General features: G+C 39.6%; 1 protein-coding gene across 3 annotated transcripts in view; it reads right to left on the bottom strand.

Moving 5' to 3' along the window:
- Nucleotides 1-18,813, bottom strand: part of USP48 (ubiquitin specific peptidase 48) — a 93,102-nt gene that overhangs the window by 8,394 nt on the left and 65,895 nt on the right. For all 3 annotated transcript variants that reach the window (XM_027608261.2, XM_027608270.2, XM_027608252.2), the window contains 6 exons: nt 18,438-18,499; nt 18,091-18,201; nt 16,663-16,793; nt 16,205-16,311; nt 6,981-7,085; nt 2,716-2,871 (listed from right to left, as the gene is read on the bottom strand). In XM_027608261.2, the coding sequence (XP_027464062.1) occupies nt 2,716-2,871; nt 6,981-7,085; nt 16,205-16,311; nt 16,663-16,793; nt 18,091-18,201; nt 18,438-18,499 (672 nt within the window). The remainder of the gene's footprint in view (nt 1-2,715; nt 2,872-6,980; nt 7,086-16,204; nt 16,312-16,662; nt 16,794-18,090; nt 18,202-18,437; nt 18,500-18,813) is intronic.

The raw sequence follows: 18,813 nt of genomic DNA on the forward strand, positions 1-18,813 counted from the left end.
ACATGAGTTGAATGCTTTGCTCCATGCTGGAAATGTAAAAGTGAGTGAGTAATCCCACCCTGGAGGGGTTCAGAGAGCGAGGGCAGAACGATGTAGCCTAGATGGTGGCAGAAAGCACATGTCAGATCTGGGGAGGACAGAGGAAAGAGTCAGTTGGACAGCTGGAGGCATAGACAGGTCTGTAGAAGGGGGCCTATGGGAGATAAACAAGTACTCACTAGTGAGGAGAAAATGCTCTTTCAGAATGAGGGAATGGGACAGTCAAAGGCATGGATGGAGGCCTTCGGTACAGTAATTCACAAACCATAAAAACGCCTGAGTATAATCACTCTTATATGGGCCTGTTTATCAAGCAGGTGCAGCATCCCTGATCTACGGAGCACACGAGGAACAACGAGAGCCCTGTTCCCTAGCGGGGAGTGGCTCTGGACTGCTTGCTATAGGGCTGGGGTGGTTGGGGTGGGGGTTGCTAAAATAAGGAAACCCAGGGACAGTGGTTTCAGCTGTCAGCCATTTAACCTCTGGGCCAACATTTCCTCCTCTCTACGGCAGGCAACATCACCCGCTCAAAACCTATCTTTGGGAAAATGAAATAATACAATTAAACACCAAACATCTTCTGTGAAAGGAGATGAATCAATTGTACTTCCATTTACTTTACGGTATCAGAGGTGGATGAATTAATAATCAGGGAAAGCAAGCTTCTTAAGGTTTTAAGCAACTGTAAATGGGCTTGTCCAGAATAAAACATTTACAATTTTACAAAGGTTGTCCTCCTATTAACTTGGAAATGTAATATCCCTCAGAGGAAAGGCTCCATGAAATATATATATAAAAAAAGGGCATTACATACTTAAAAAAAAAAAAAACAACTCACGACCACCACTATTGGAAATGTAATATCCCTCAGAGGAAAGGCTCCATGAAATAAAAAAAAAAAAAAAAAAGCATTACATACTTAAAAAAAAACAAAAAACAACAACTCACGATCACCACTAACCAAGGGTCACACTCATGCCCACTACAAATCCAAATGCTAGCCAGACTGCCAGGCAAAACGTCAGGTCTAGTGGAAGGATTCAAAGCCACTACCACTGAGCAGCGAGGAAAAATTACATTTCACTGCCCTTTGTTTTGACTCCGGATCACAGTGCCTTCAAAGCCCAGGTGGGGGGCGCGGGAGGAAGGACACTGCAAAGGACCCATCCAGGAAGAGAATATCGGGGGTTTCATTTGAACTGTGGCTCACTTCAAACAGCAGCTTGGTGCAGGTAACATGCTCCTCTACAGAGGATATTTCTGCTGACTTTTGATTTGTTCTTCAAAAAATGGTAGTCCATAATAAAAGCAGAAAGCAGCACAGGCTTTTTGAATGTCTTTATCCACAGGGGCTCTTTTTGTAATTTAAAGGTTTTGAATGTTCGAGGTTTACCACTGACAGGCAAAAAGCCGGTGACAGAAACAAGTTTTCTTAGATGTAAAAGGTACAATAACAGAGTAAAGATATTATGCCAATACTTTATTTTCAGAGCCGTGGGTTCAACCAAGGGAAATACTGTTCCCAGGACAATCTGGAACATATAACACCCTCAAAGGAAGCCTGTATTTTTGCCTCAATTACAATGATAAATATCAGCAGCAAGAAAGAAATGCAGAACCAGTAAACTATGCCACATGAAAGTAGCAAAGAGGGAAGTTTGGTCAACTTTTTGGATATGTATCAGTGCCTGAAACAGATTAGCGGCCAGATTTTCTTCATGTACATCTTGAACTTATCAGCCCCCCTTGCCTAGGTTTTGGGACACACCATTGCCATGCTCATTTATACTACTTTTGTATTGATACCAAGAAATAACAAAATCAAGAAGTATTTTCATAATGCCTACTTGAATTCACTGAACTGATGTGCAAACCAATGCTTGTTTGGGGGAGGGCAGGGGAAGGGATGGGGAGGAGAAGATCTAATATGAATCTTCAAAAACCAATTTGGAAAACACCACCCCATAAAGAGGTGGTAAAGAAAGGTAACTTTAAAATTTTAGCAAGGAGACTTCTCTAACACCAAAAATATTGTGATAGAATTCCTGACTCATTGGAGTGAATCAACAATCAAGTAACTGCCTTTTAATTCCCTTTACGTTTCACAGCACATCTTGGTAATGGGCTCGAATACCTATCAAGGGGTCAAAGGAAAACACAAGGCATGATAAGGCGAGGGAACGATGATTCTGGAACAACCTCAGCATGCAACAAGTTAAATGGCTCTGTTTCTCATTATGGAAAGCTACTCAGAGCCTGCTCAAGTTTTCACAATCCGAACCACTCTCACCTTCACAGAAATATTCTTGGTTATTCTATCTGGTTTAAAAAACTTTTTAATTTATTTTTCAATTACATGGTCTCTATGCTCAGCAAAGGGCTTGAACTCATGACCCTGAGGAGTCACATGCTCTACCAACTACTGCCAACCAGGTGCCCCTGATTCCCGGCTATTTTGAAACCTTTATGTCTTTCTAAAAGAAAGAGTTATTTCAATTTAGGCATTATTGTGAAATCAAAAGAATCCCCTCTCAATGCATTGATACTATGAGCATATAGAGGTTAAAATGGCCGATGATGAAAGAAAACAGATGTATATAAACATAGGGGAAAGCAGGAATTCATGAAAGTCGAGGTCCAGAGCATACTTAAACAAAAGTTGTTAATTTTCCTCACCTGAATTTTCAATTCTTTTAATGTTTGATTAGCAGAAACAAGAAGTGCTTTCTCACCACGGACTTTTCTATGTCGCATACTGCGCCGAATGACTTGCTTTTGATAGGCTATATAATTTTGATGGGTTATCTTTTGCCGCTTTGTTCCTCCGTTGCTCTATAATAAAGATCCAAAACAAACAAAGCGCTGAAATTATCCATTCTGTGACCCATGCTCTTAAGTACATCAAGTAGGCAAAACTGGTTTATTTATCGGTTCCTTAACCATTTGAAATTCAGTGTCAACAGTGAGTAGAAACTCCCGGGAGGTCCATACATAGCAGGCTCACAGAAAACGGGGGGGGGGGGGGAAATAAGCGAGCTATACCTCTCTCACTGCATGCAAGCTCCAGGATTTAAAAAGAAAAAAATTTTATAGAAAGGACATTTAAGAGCAAAATGGTATGTGTGACCTTAAATCAGAAAAACACACATATGATAAACTAAAGAACTTTAAGATTGCTAAATTTAATTCATAAACAACCTGAATTCTAATGTTTGTATTAAACATTTTCTTCCCTTGAGAATGGCATGGAAGCTAAGTAGAAGCAGCTGAGAACTTTAAAACATATTAATAAAGACATCAAACTTCGTTTAACTAAAAACAGGATGACACATTGTGCTTGACAGGATCACGAAATAGCTTTGACTGTGAAATATTCTTGCAATACTGTTACCCCTGAATCTAATCAAACATTTAGATCCTATTTCCAATAGACAGAAAATATAGAGAACAGAGTAACAAAGGAACATCAGTAATATAAGGAGGCAATCAGCTGAATCCAGGATATGGGACAATCTGTAAGAAATCAAATTGGTGTCTAGTCAATGTCAAAGACAAAAAGAAAGGGGGTGCGGAGGTGGGACCAATGTTCTAGATACAGTAAATGTATACCCTGATGGCATGCCAGTTTGAGGGGAAAACATCATTTGGACGTATTTGGGGTACCTTGAAAAATTTGAGTCCGGGTAATAGGACACTGTCTTATTTATGTTGGTTTAAGTATTTAGAGGTGAAAAGTCATGATGGACACCATCTACCTGAACAGAATTTGGCAAAATGTACAGGCATACATATGGGTACAGAATTCATAATGCAGCAGTCTTCAAAAAAAATGATAGATAAGGACCAAATGTCTTTCTACAACACTCCCGTAAAAGCCTCATTGAGGAGGTTAACCATCAGGAGTCTTCTGTGAACCAGGCCAAGGAATGAGAGAAACAAGATTCCTTAAACAATTTTTTCCCCCTGCTTTAATTAAATCTGGATGAGGTAACCCCCAGGCCCTGGCTCTGGTTTCGGCAGTTGTCACTGAGTGTTAGCTGTGCAAGGGCAGAGCGGTTTAGGGGTCATTATGGACACAGATGCCACATACTCATTACTAACAGAGTTCCAGAGATTTACGAAGCAGGGGAAGATCAGGATGCAAGCCCAGAAAAGCACTGGTTCAGGGGGACACCCGCTGACTAGGTGCCACGCAAAGCGAGGTTCAGCTCTAGCCCCGAGTCTACAGAGATACACAGGTGATTAGTTCTAAGATTCGTGAACAGTACGTTACGTGGGAAGGGGAGTTAAAAATAAATAAATAAAAAGTTAATCATTTTACCCAATCTCAAATATTCAAAGGAAAGGTCAAGCTGCACCTAAGTCCCACAACTAGGAATAAAAATACCTACAACGAAATAAAATTTTACTTTAGAAATACAAAACACAACCAAATAACAAATCCCTACACACTGAGCAAGATACATATTTTTTTTAATGGCTCTGATTTTAAATGGGTCTAAAAGCTTCTCCCAGAATTTAAAAAAATAAAAATACACATAATTTAAATCCAACTTATCTGACAAAAAACAGCCCACTGCTTTTAGACGGCTTTCCATTACCTAAGTGATATCCAACACTGGGTGCATCATTAACCTGAATTGTAGAAAAGGTCAAAGTCAAAGAGACCGGGTTGATCTAGCTTAGAGGAAAAAGGGGGATTTGTTCCTCCCCATTAAGGACAAGCAGAGATGCATCATTTCCTATTATGGGGATTTAAATCAGCAATTGCAGATGCTCTCCATGTACTGAGATACCGTAACACGTTACAAAGAAAATGTCAAGATGCTGAACTTCTGAAAGGCATGACATTCTTCCCGGACCATCTACTCTTCTAAAGGAAGGTCACATGAGATTTTTTTGAGGGATAAAATATTTAAAACACTCTAGAGTATTACAATATCTAAACAAGGAGAGGGAAGACAGGAGAAAATTATAATGTACATATAAAAGAAATCACAGCATAAAAGGCAATGTTTCCCATCATTCTCTATCATATTTGTAAATATGAAATCTGTTGTCCTCCACAACTGAGAAGAGTAATTCTACATCAACTCTTTAAAAACTGCTGTGGTTATAACCACAATGAATAAAACTAGACATTCAAAAAAACTGGCTTCCCCAAAATCTAAATCACTTGAAAATATAAAAAGTTTTCTAAATAACTCAGGCTGAATAGCAAAGCTTGAAACAGAAGCTAAGGACAGACAATATAAAGATACTTATCAAGCTTTACAAAGTAATTTACGAAGTTTCCCAGAAGAACAAAAAATGAGTGACAACTGACTTGAAAAAAGATGAGATTTCCAACTGATTATTAAACTATACTTCCAAGACATAATCATTAACACAATATTGTACTGCCAGCCAAGCAATGCAAGAGAATAGTGTCGTAAGTCTGGTGGATATGTTCACCGCCCAATACTCAGGAGATTTTAATGTAGCAACCAAAATGAGCAAACAAACTAGTTTGTGGATCTCTGCCTTGCCAAGATAGATGGTCTGAGGCGATGGGGACATGAGAAGAGTTGATGACAAATACGGTTAGAAACTGGCCACAAAGATATGTTTGCAAACTCCAATCAAGGGACCATCTCAAAAACCATCCCAAGAAACATTAAGACCTGTATCTACAAAGGTCTGAATAAGCACAGTATTTATAATGTCCCATCAAAATTCAGTCTGCATTCCTGTAAAATGTATAAGTTTGGCTATTTCTGAACCAAGGAGGCTCTCCAGTGCTGGCTGACTGAAGCACAAATTTGAATGAGTGGTGGATCATGGTCAGCAGGGTGGTGCACAAAGTGTGCAATTTTATCCTTTTTCACAGGTATTCACAGTGATCGTTTTAGGAGATCCAACAAGCCATGGAAAACAAATGGGGCTATCTCTCTGTACCGGTTGGAAAACTACAAGTAACATTTACCTCTGGGAGACCAAGATTGTAGTCAAGAGGGCTTTTCAAACTTTCTTAATGTTGAAAATGAAGTAACAGTATCAGTGTGTACAGACAGCCCAACAAGCCCAGATAGCTCTGCTCTGTAACAGATTCAGATACAGCAGATGGCCATTTTAACACTTTTATTCCTTCAAGGAGAAGGTTAACCATAATTTAACTACTGTATTTTAGCAGTAAAGGAAGAAAATACATGTCTCACCTGTTAAACCTAAACTCTAATAGAGTAGAAATTCCATGAATTTAAGGTATCCATAAAATACCCTGAAACACAGTGGTCTGAGTTTTTCAGGTGAAACTTACCGACACCCTGTATCAACCATATTCCCATGTTATTTCCTGTTCTTAAGTTACTTTTCTCCAATAACACTATGAATATGCAGAATATAATCAAGCAACCAAATAAGTGGGATAGAAAACCATAACAAAATACAAAGAAAACAGATAATTTTAGGAGAAAAAGATTAAATTTATCATAATGAAATACAAAAGACGAATGCCGACTGGTCATTTGAGTAACACTTTAAGAAATGCAGAAATCTCTTCTATAAACTCCATTAGTAAGACCATAGTATATTTTGTTTGTAATGAAGGAAACTGAGTCAATGTTTTCATACTTAAATAATCCATGATTAAACAATAAACCAAGATATGGATCTCGTTTTAGTCTTCTTTTCCAGCAAAAGATTTCATCATTGTATTGTATTTTAACCTTTCTTACTCACTAGCAACAAATATATTAATTCTGGAATAATGCAGTTCATGGCTTTTTGAGAGAAATCAGGGTTGCCACTGCAAGCCATGAAAACTAAGCCAAGAGGGCAAACAAAGAAGGGAGCTGAGAACCAATGTCCCATGGAAGGGATGGAGCAATTTCCAGGGACCTGGAGTGGCTGCTTTCAGAACGACGGAAGGTAAGACAATAAAAAGCAGCTTCGACACATACTTGATTAAAATCTGGATCTTTTTCTCCATCTGGTTTAGCTTCTTCCTTATCCTCCTCTGTTTCAGAACTACTCACATTCAGCTCCGGAGCTGAATCCTTCATCACCTGAATGCAAACACAGACAAGAAGATGGTTGGACCTGTGCAGGGCAGGCTATGGAGGGTGTGGGCGCTTTCTCACTGGGGGATAACAGACCCGGCAGAGGATGGAGACTCAAGGGCTGGTTCCTGTACTCTTTTAACATACCAGTTTTTATCCTAGGATTTACTCATGTCTAATGTGGTCACCATAAACATAAGCATTATCTGCAGAAGAATTATTATTACTGGGCTTTTACAATGATGTTATTTTGCAGTTCAAAGATGCTCTAAATTTTAGCTAGCATGGGGACTGTCAAACCATGCAGACAGCAGGAGCCACAATACTTCCTTAAGACCGAGACAAGGAAGGATGGAGGAAATGCTTTTACATTATGAAATACTGTTATAAAACTCAAATTTTAATACTAAAACCTTAGATAAGCTGGATACTATTTTAGATACCAAAGTATACATGGACTAATAGGCACAAAAGACAAACTTTTAGAGGAAACACAGAAATTGATACTGGTTAACTGCACTTTCTCAGCAAATGAGGAAATAAAGGCCTTAGTTCAGCTTGTGAAGCAGAACCCAAAACCTTAAGAGCATAATCTGTAAATTATCTTCCTAAAACCATGTGTTTGGTAACGGTTGTGAAATAAAATGTAGTTTAGTCTCTAATTCCAAAAATCCTGGAATCAAATTAATGACATGCCCAGAGATCTAGGTCAGGATCTACCTAAGAGCCATTCCTAATATGATAGAAATGCTCCAAATCTAATCCACAGCGCACCCCTGCTCCCAAAATACACCCAAATCTGTCTCCTTCATCTACTCTTAGAGATCAGGGCAAGAGACTCTATACTGGCCATCCTTATTCCCGTTCTGTCCCTGCCAATTCCAAACAGAATGGCCAGGGTCACCTCTTTAAAGCATCAATCTATTCACACCATGACCTTGCTTGCCCCTCTCCAATGGCTTACATCTATACTCTGAATAAAAGCCCAAATCCTTGGTATGATGTATAAAATGTGATAGGATTTGTCCCTTGCTCCCTTATCACTATCCTTCATTGGAAGAGAACTCACGTTAGAGTACTGCTGTCCCCCTATGGTAGTCGGTGTGTGTATGTGGCTGTTTAAATTGAAATGAATTAAAAATTCAGTTCCTGGGTGCCTGGGTGGCTCAGTTGATTAAGCAACTGCCTTTGGCTCAGGTCATGATCCTGGAGTTCCAGGATCGAGTTCCGCATTGGACTCCCTGCTCAGCAGGGAGTCTGCTTCTCCCTCTGACCCTCCCTCCTCTCATGTGCTCTCTCTCAATAAATAAAATCTTAAAAAAAAAATTCAGTTCCTTAGTCACCATAGCCACAGTCACATGTGGCTATTGGCTACTACAGCATACAGTGAAAACAAAGAACAGTTCTATCACTACAGGAAGCTCTACTGGACAGAGCTGCTCTACACATGAGGGACTCTACTGCTTAAGCATATGAGGCTTATCCCTCTGCCTGAAGTACCCTTCACAGGCTGGCCCTCTGCAGTGGACACTCAGGTAAACAACTCCAAGACCTGTTTCTTGTCCATTTCCCATCTGACACTGCTACCTACCTCCACTTGTCAGTCTCCGACTTTACCCTGCCAGATTTTCTTCAAAAACACTCATTCCTGTGTAATCATCTTATGAATTTATGGGTTTATTCCTGTTTTTTTTGATTGGGTGTTCTAGATCTTTTTTAAAAATAGAAATATAGGGCGCCTAGGTGGCTCAGGTGGTTAACTGACTGCCTTCGGCTTGGGTCATGATCCCAAGGTCCTGGGATGGAGTCCCACGTTAGGCTCCCTGCTCAGCGGGGAGGCTGCTTCTCCCTCTCTCCCTCTGCCTGCCACTGCCCCTGGTTGTGCTCTCTCTCCGACAAATAAATAAAAATAGAAATATAATTAATATACAATACTACATCAGTTTCAGGTGTACAAAGCAATGATTTGACATTTGTATATGTTGTGAAATGATCACAAAAATAACGCTGGTTCCCATCTGCCACCCATATAAAGTTACAAAAATTGTTTTCTGGTAATGAGAACTTTTAAGATTTACTTTTTAAGCAACTTTCAATCTTGCGATATAATTATTGTTGACTATAACCACTATATACATACATTACACACTCTATAAAGCCATGACTTATTTTATAACTGGTAGTTGTCTCTTGATCTCTTCACTCCTTTCACTCACCCTCCCACACCAACCCTGGCAACCACAAATCTATTCTCCATATCGATGAGTTTTATTTGTTTTGTTTATTAGATTCTATATACAAGTAAAATCATATGGTATTTACTTTCTGTCTGACTTACTTCATGTGCACAGTACCCTCAAGGTCCATCCATGTGGTCACAAATGACAAGATTTCACTATTTTTTTTGACTGAATAGTATTCCACTGGGCAAATACAATTTCATTTTCCATTCATCCAGCAACAAACACCTAGGTTATTTCCATCTTGGCTATCGCAAATAATGGTGCAGGGAACACAGGGGCACATATCTTTTAGATTTAGCATTTTTGTTTTCTTTGGATAAATACCCAGAAACAGAATTGCTGGATCATATGGTAATTCAAGGAACCTCCATCCAGTTTTCCATAGTGGCTGCACTAATTTACATTCCCACCAATAGTGCACAAAAGTTCCCTTTTTCTCGACATGCTCCCAAAATGTTTTTGTTTTTAAGACTTTATTTGACAGTGCCCAGGAGAGGGAACTCAAGCAGGAGGAGTGGGCCAGGGAGAAGCAGGCTTCCCGCTGAGTGGGGAGCCCGATGCAGGGCTCACCCAGGACCCTGAGATCATGACCTGAGCCAAAGGCAGACATTTAACGACTGAGCCACCCAGGCGTCCCTCTTCTCCTTTTAATAGACATTTTGACTGGTGTGACATGATCGTTCATTGTTGTTTAGATTTGCATTTCCCTGTTCATTAGTGATGCTATACTTCTTTCCACGAGGATGTTAGCCATCTGTATTTCTTCTTTGGAAAAATGTCTCTTCAGATTCTCTGCCAATTTTTGATCCAATTTTGTGCTGTATGAATTCTTTGTATATTTTGGATTATAACCCTTTATGGTATATGATCTACAAATACCTCCTCCCATGCAGTACATTGCTGACGGTTTCCTTCACTGTGCAGATTTCAGACTGCTGTGGTCCCATTTATTCTTTTTTTGCTTTTGTTGCCTTTGGATTCAATCGAAAAAAGTATCATTACAAGGGATATCAAGGAGCTTGTTGTTTATTTTCTTCTACGAGTTTTATGCTATCTGTTCTTACATTCAGGTCTTTAAACCATTTTGAGTTGATTTTTGTGTGAGATGTGAGCTAGTGGTCCAGTTTCATACTTTTGCATGTGGCTGTCCACTTTTCCCAGCACCATTTATTGAAGAGACTGTTCCTACCCCAGTGTATATTCTAGCCTCCTTTGTGGCAAAATACCTGACCATATATGCTTCAGTTTATGCCACTTGATTAATGTGCCTGATTTTATGCCCATACCATACTGTTTTGATTAGTGTAGATTTGCAATACAGTTTGAAATCAGAGTCCCGCCTCTAACTTTTTTCTTCTATCTCAAGACTACTTGGGTATTTAAGATCTATTGTGGTTCCATACAAATTTTAGGGTTGTTTTTGTTCTATTTGTTTAAAAAAAATGCCATTGCGATTTTCATAGGGATTACACTGAATCTGTAGATTGCTTTAGGTAATATTGACATTTTTACAGTATTAATTTTTTCAATTCATTAGCAAGGAGTATTTTTTTTTTTTTTTTTTAAAGATTTTATTTATTTATTTGAGAGAGAGAGAATGAGAGATAGAGAGCACGAGAGGGAAGAGGGTCAGAGGGAGAAGCAGACTCCCTGCTGAGCAGGGAGCCCAATGCGGGACTCGATCCCGGGACTCCAGGATCATGACCTGAGCCGAAGGCAGTCGCTTAACCAACTGAGCCACCCAGGCGCCCAAGGAGTATCTTTTTTTAAAAGATTTTATTTATTTGACAGAGACACAGCGAGAGAGGGAACACAAGCAGGCGGAGTAGGAGAGGGAGAAGCAGGTTTCCCGCTGAGCAGGGAGCCTGATGTGGGGATCCTGGGATCATGATCTAAGCCGAAGGCAGCCGCTTAACTGACTGAGCCACCCAGGTGCCCAGCAAGGAATATCTTTCCATTTATGTGTCTTCAATCTTATCAGTCTCATAGTTTTAATGTATAGACCTTTTACCTCCCTGGTTAAATTTATTTATTTATTTTTTTAAGGATTTACTTATGAGAGCTAGAGAACAAGCAGGGGGAGGGGCAGAGGGAGGAGCAGCCAGATGCAGGGCTCAATCTCAAAACCCTGAGATCCTGACCTGAGCCGAAGGGAGAGACTTAACCAACTGAACGACCCAGGCCCCCCATATTTTATTCTTTTTGATGGCATTGTAAAGGAGATTATTTCCTTAATTTCTATGATAGGTCGTTGCTAGATGTATAAAAATTCAACTAATTTTTTTTTAAGTAAGCAATATGCCCAAGGTTGGGTCTGAACTCACAACTCTGAAATCAAGAGTCACATGCTCTAGGACTGAGCTAGGCAGGCGCTCTGCCACTGGTTTTTTATATATTAATTTCTGTGCTCTCCAATGTCATTAAATAAATGGATATTGAATTTTATCAAATCCTTTTCTGCAGCTACAGAGAGGATCATGATTTTATCCATTTTATTAATGTGGTGTATCATGCTGACTGATCTGCAAATGAGCCATCCTTGCATCCCTGGAATAATTCCAACTTGATCAGTGTTTTTTTTTTTTTTTTTTTTTTTAAGATTTATTTGACAGAGAGAGAGCCAAGCACATGCACACAAGCAGGGGGAGTGGGAGAGGGAGAAGTAGGCTCCCCACTGAGCAAGGAGCCCGATGTGGGGCTTGATCCCAGGACCCTGGGATCATGACCTGAGCCAAAGGCAGACATTTAACCAACTGAGCCACCCAGCCACCCCTGTATGTTCCTTTTAACATACTGTTAAATTTGGTTTGCTATATTTTGTTGAGGTTTTCCGCACCTATGTTCACAAGGGGTAATGGCCTGTAATTTCTTTATGCAGTATCCTTGATGGCCCCATAAAGTAAGTTTGGGAGCATTCCTTCATCCTCAATTTTTTGGAGGAGTTTGAGAAGGATTGGTATTAAATCTTCATTGAATGTTTGGTAGAATTCACCAGTAAAAGCTATCTGGTCCTGGACTTTTGTTTTGATTAATGTTTAAATCTCCTTATGAGTAATCGGTCCATTCAGATTTTCTATTTCTTCATGATTCAGTCTTAGAAAATTGTGTATTTCCAGAAGTACATCCATTTCATCTAGGTTTTTATCCAGTTTTCTTCTTGTAATTGATTTCCAGTTTCATACCAATGTGGTTGGAAAAGATGCTCGATATGATTTCAGTCTTCTTCAATTTACTGAGACTTGTTTTGTGGACCAGTGTATTACCTATCCCAGAGAATGGCCCATGTCCACTTGAGAAGAATGTGTAATCTGCTGTTTTTAGATGGAATGCTCTGTATATATCTATTCAGTTCATGTGGTCCAATGTGTAATTTAAGGCTGATGTTTCCTTATTGATTTTTCTATCTGGATAATCTATTCATTGATGAAAGTGGGATATGAAAGGCCACCAGTAGTACTGCATTGCTGTCAACTTCTCCCTTCACCTCTGTTAACATCTGTCTTAAGTATTTAGGTACTCCTCTGTTGGGTCCATATTTACAAATGCTTTAAGCTCTTGACGGATTGACTCCTTTATGTAATGCCCATCCTTGTCTTTTAGTAGTCTTTTTTAAAATCTCTTTTCTCTGATATACATAGCTTTCTATTGGTTTCCATTTGCATGAAAGCTTTTTGCATCCCTTTATTTTCAGTCTGTGTGTGTCTTTACCAACATGAGTCTCATAGGCAACATATAGATGGGAGATGTGTCTTGTGTTTTCATTTTTTTTTAAATCCATTCAGCTACTCTGTCCTTTGATTGGAGAATTTTAGTCCATTTACATTTAAAGTATACTTTCTGTTTCTTCTCTTGCTTTCCTCCCTTGTGGTTTGACGACTTTGTTTAGTTCTTTCTCATTATTTTTTGTGTATCTATGATAGGGTTTTGCTTTTGGTTAACGTTAAGACTCACACTAACAACTTATATACCAGTATATTTTTAAGTTGATAGCAAGTTAATCACTTTCTATAATTGTCTTTTTTTAATCCTCCAATGTTTTGTTTTTGATGTCATTCCTACATCTTTTTATTTTTTTAATCCCTTAATTATTACAGTTATACCATTACTATGCCTTTTAACCTTCAGACTTGCTTTATAAGTGATTAAATCCACTTTACTATCTATTTACCTTTACCAGTGAGATTTTTACTGTCACATGTTTTCTTATTACTAATTGGTACCCTTTCTGTTCACCTGAAAGAAGTACCATTAATATTTCCCGGAGGGCTGGTTTAGTGGGGATGAACTCCTTTAGCTTTTGCTTGTCAGGAAAACTGTTTATTGTTCCTTTAATTCTGAATAATATCCTTGCCAGGTAGAGTGTTCTTGGATAGAAATGTTCTTTCAGCCCTTCAGATATGTCATTATCACTCCCTTCTGGCATGAAAAGTTCTTGTTGGTTTAACTCTTACAGAGGTCCCCTTAAATGAAACAAGTTGTTTTTCTCTTGCTACATTTAAGAATCTCTACATTTGACATTTTAATTATAATGTGTCGTGGTGTGGGACTTTTTGGGTTAGTTTTGTTTGGAACCTTTCTAGGTGTCCTGGGTCCAGGTGTCCGTTTCCATCCCAGATTAGGGAAATTTTCAGCTCACTTAGCTCTTCCCTCTTCTGGGACCTCTTATTATAAGATGAATGTTGTTGGATGTTGTGCCATAGGTCCCTTAAGCTAGCTTCATTTTTTTAAATTCTTTTTCCTTTCGGGTGCCTGGCTAGCTCAGTAGGTTAAACGTCCAACTCTAAATCTCAGCTCACCTCTTGATCTCAGGGTCGTGAGTTCAAGCCCCATGATGGGCTCCACACTGGGCATACAGCCTACTTTACAAAAATTCTTTTCTTTTTACTGCTCTGGGCGAGTTCTACTGCTGTCTTCCAGACCACTCATCTTCCTTCTGCTCAATCTGGTTTCCTGTTGAAACCCTACAGTGGGGCGGCTGGGTGATAGACACTGGGGAGGTTATGTGCTATGGTGAGCGCTGTGAATTGTGCAAGACTGTTGAAACACAGATCTGTACCTCTGAAACAAATAATGCAATATATGTTAAAAGAAGAAGAACATGATGATGATGATGATGATGATAGCAGGAGGGCAAGAATGAAGGGGGGGAATCGGAGAGGGAGACGAACCATGAGAGACGATGGACTCTGAGAAACGAACTGAGGGTTCTAGAGGGGAGGGGGGTGGGGGGATGGGTCAGCCCGGTGATGGGTATTAAAGAGGGCACGTTCTGCGTGGAGCACTGAGTGTTATACACAAACATGAATCATGGAACACTACATCAAAAACTAATGATGTAATGTATGGTGATTAACGTAACAATAAAAATAAAAAAAGAAAGAAACCCTACAGTATATTTTTCACATCAGTTATTGCATTCTTCAGCTCTGTGACTTCTGTTTGGTCCTTTTGTATTTTCTATCTCATTGTTGAATGAAATTTTCTCTGTATTTATCCATATTCTCCCAAATTCTGCGAGCATTTTTATGACCATTACTTTGAACACTTTATTAGGTAAATTATTTATTTCTATTTCATTAAGGTTTTGACTGAGGGCTTCATCTCGTTCTTTTCTGGAACCTATTCCTGTGTTTCCTCCTTTTGCTTGACCATTTGTTCTTATGTGTTAGGTGAAACTATCTCTCCCAGTCTCGAATGGGTGGCCCTGTATAAGCCCTGAACCTTACCATTTACCTTTCAACTTCTAGGTTGTCTGTCAAACGGTCTGATTGTTTCAGACCTATGGGGCCCAGAAATGCAATCCCCTCTGGCCACAAGAACCCACTGCCCGGTGGGCATTCCCTGAGGAGACTGCATGCTTGCTGGCTCTGGGGTACCCCAGGGAGATGGGGCTGTGGTACTCTGCAGCAAGTGCGCAGCACACTAGCAGGTTACAGAGTACAAACCTGGTACCCACCAGTGTGGGCACTAGCAAGGTGGAGAATGTCAAAGTGGTGCCCTCCAGTGGCTCCAGTCCCTGAAGACGGTCCCATCAAGCTTTAACCCCTCTAGCAGAAGCTTTAAGATTAGCAAATGAATTTCCTTCACTTATGATCTAGGCCTTTTGCAAACCGCCGCTTTTGCATGGGGTCCCAAAGTCAGCCTGCGCACAAGGTCTTTAAAAAGCATAATCTCCATTCTCTACAGCCGCATGGTTCTCCTGGATGGAAGCCCCCTTGGTTTCAAAGCCATTTGAGGGACTGCCCAAGAGCTGGGGGGTCTGATGTGGGACAAACCCTTCTCTCCTTGGGAAGGAGTTCCGTATTTGTGAGACTCCTCCCCATGGTGGGTTGCTGTGCTGGGGGGTGGTGTTTTGGTGAGACTATATCTCTGCTTCTCCTACCCATCTTAATGTGACCCCTTTATCCTTTGTGGAGCAGCTGTTTAGCTAGTTTTCAAGTTCTTTTCAGAGGTAATTATTCTGTATATAGCTATAGATTTACTGTATCCCGGGAGGAGGTTACATTCAGGATCTTCCTATGCTGCCATACTGAACCATCTCCCCTTCTGGGTTTGTTCTTGGTCTTCCTCACTAGGTACAAATATTCTTGAGGGCGGGTACCTGGTCTGTGATCTTTACCACTGTATTACCTCCATACCAAGACCATTCCTGGCACACAGTGGACATTCAATAATTACTTGTGTATCAAATTTATAACTGACTAAATCCACATATAATCACATAAGTATTCATTCTGAATTCTTATCCAATTTGAATTCTTATGCCAAATAGCTCCAAGGAAATAAAAAATGTGATCTTAGGCAGGCTTCAGTGAAAATCCATCAGCAAGTCAAAAAGCAAACCTGATCATTACTAGTCAAGGCCACGAGAGGGACTGGTACCTTTTTGTTATCCACAACTTTATGGACGTAGATGGTGGCTTGAGTGTATTCACGTAGGTCCCTCTGCTGTTGACACAATAAGCCCTCTCTGCATTCTGGACAGAGTTCTAAAAAAACAAAGTAAAACACAAGTGGCTGGGGAATTAATGCAAAAGAACCAAAAACCCATAAACACAGCAAAGTTACCAGTGAGTATTCATTAAATAACTATTACTCTTATTTTCTATTAATTGTTGTATTCTGTTGTATATTAATAATACCAGTAAGGAAATTCATTTACTATCAACAGTAAACATACAAATAATGAGAGGGGTATAGAGTAATTCCCACCTGGGGTGTTGTTAGTTTGGACCTGAACACATGATTATTAATTTTAAATAGGGAACACAATTGCGATATAATCTCCTTCCCTCTTAAAATGTCAAGTTTTAACTATAGAAACAAAAATGAAAACGTACTTGGCTCAGAAATATACTGTGTTTCTGAGGGGTTTGCCTCTCCCACTTCAGTTCTTGTGATTTTAATTACATGATCCACGACAAAGAGTTTTTGTATCATGTGCCACTCACTGGGCCATAGGAGAGCTATACTGTGCAGAAAAACGCAACATGCCTTAAGACACATGGAAATTAAGAGAATTAACATAATGCATTAGTTTCCTAAATCCAAATCACCAAATCACTAAGACCAGTATTTAATACAGAAAAGTTAAGAAGAAAAAGATACATCATCCTCAACAACGAACAGTAGTCTTCATACAAAAGGAGGGTGTTGGAGCAGTGAAACGCAAGATACATTCACATTACAGGAATCAACAAGTCTAAATCTCAATAACTGGAACTGAATGAAGGATAAATATTGTATGATGTCCATTTGTAAAAAACAAAACAAAACAAAAAAACAAAAAAAATTTTTAAATATGCAAAATTATTACTCTCTAAGTAGTACTTTCTGAGCAAGGTAACCCTCAACTTCAGGCTCGTGCTTACTGTGAACAGAACAACGGGAGAGAAAAAAGGAGGAAGGGAAGAAAGGTTAAGACTGAGGGGCCTTCAGTTTTATTTGAATTATTTAACATTTAAGCTGCCTGGTACACACGCTCGTATTATTATAGGTATTTTCCTGATGTCTAGCATTTACAACACCCCCCCGCAAAGAGGAAGGAAGGGGAAAAAAAGCTAGGGGAGGACCTAGAAGGAAAAAAATATATTAACTGTAAGCTTCCCTAAATGATGTCAAAGTATTAACATGTGAAAGTAAACTCCCTACCTCTACGCTTAGTCCCAAAGGAATGGTTATTTATGTGTTCCAATGTTTATGGTTTATAAGCAATGTCAGAGGCATTGTATGTTCTCTTACATAGTTATCAATTCTTTGAAAAAAGATAAAATGGCAACATCAGGGGTGAATTTCAGACATGAGCCCTTTTGGAAACACGTGAAGAGCGAGTGGCACAAAAACTTTTGACTTTAAGACCCCAGAATTGCAAATGACCAGCTCAGTGGCTCTGCTCTGGTGCCACAATGCCTTCCTCATCTGTTTGTGGAAGTCTAGTAGCTTCCACAAAACAAGGACAAGTGAGCCCCTGGTGATTATGGGATGCTGGAAGAGGTCTGCTAGAGAGGCAATATACTGGAACTGGCAGCTTGGGAGAAGAAGAGCAGAGCTCTGGGAAGGACAAGGTAGAGACAGAGTAAGGCAGCCTCCAGCAGCTGCTCACCTTCTGCCCCTTTTTTTAAAGGGAAGTGCTCACTCTAGTAGAGCTTATGAAAGGACAAGCTCCACAATTCAGTAAAGGCCTAGATCCGTCAAATACACTGTGTCAGATAAAAATTACCTAAACATTATTATTCACTAGAAAAATCACACGAAGAGAAGAAACTCACAGTTTAGAATCTTCTTTGGTCATGGAAGCAAATGTAAACATGAGTCCCCCGTGGGGGCACAGAAGAGCACTGTTTCCAACCGACGACACGGGACTACATCGTGTAGGTTTTCTACTCAAGTAAGACAAGGAAGGTCAATATATGTCACTACCGCAATCACTCAAGATGTTTAAGATAATTATTTTTACATTTGAAATATATTTAATTCATTTAATGTAAACAAAAGAAAATTTTAGTACATGCTAAAGAAGTAACTATCAAAGGTACTGTGATCAGAACCCATTAATTCTTAAAAATATTACGATCAACAAAAACAGAAATAGGAAACAGAAAACTTGGGGCTCTACCTAACAAACTTCCGCCATTCTTCTACGAAAAACTGTGACACGATGTATAGGACATCCGTTTCCTGGAACAGAGAATCACACGCAAATGCCCATTAACCTAAATTTTTTAGGGAAAATGTTTTTCCCATATACTGTCGTTCTTCTGTTTCAAGTTTTATAAATATAATGCAAATACAGCCCTCTGCCAAGAAACCGTAAGCTAGAGCAAATCCCCCAATTAGACAACTAAACCAAGAAAATCAGAGGCGCTCTGGGTGGTTCCGAACCAGTTCATTAGGAATTTGGCAAGAGCCTTAAAAAGGTAAGATGGGGGATGCCTGGGTGGCTCAGTCAGCTGAGCGTCTGCCTTCGGCTTGGGTCTTGATCCCGGGGTCCT

Source organism: Zalophus californianus, chromosome 4 (assembly GCF_009762305.2).
Source record: "Zalophus californianus isolate mZalCal1 chromosome 4, mZalCal1.pri.v2, whole genome shotgun sequence".
Lineage (NCBI taxonomy): Eukaryota > Metazoa > Chordata > Mammalia > Carnivora > Otariidae > Zalophus > Zalophus californianus.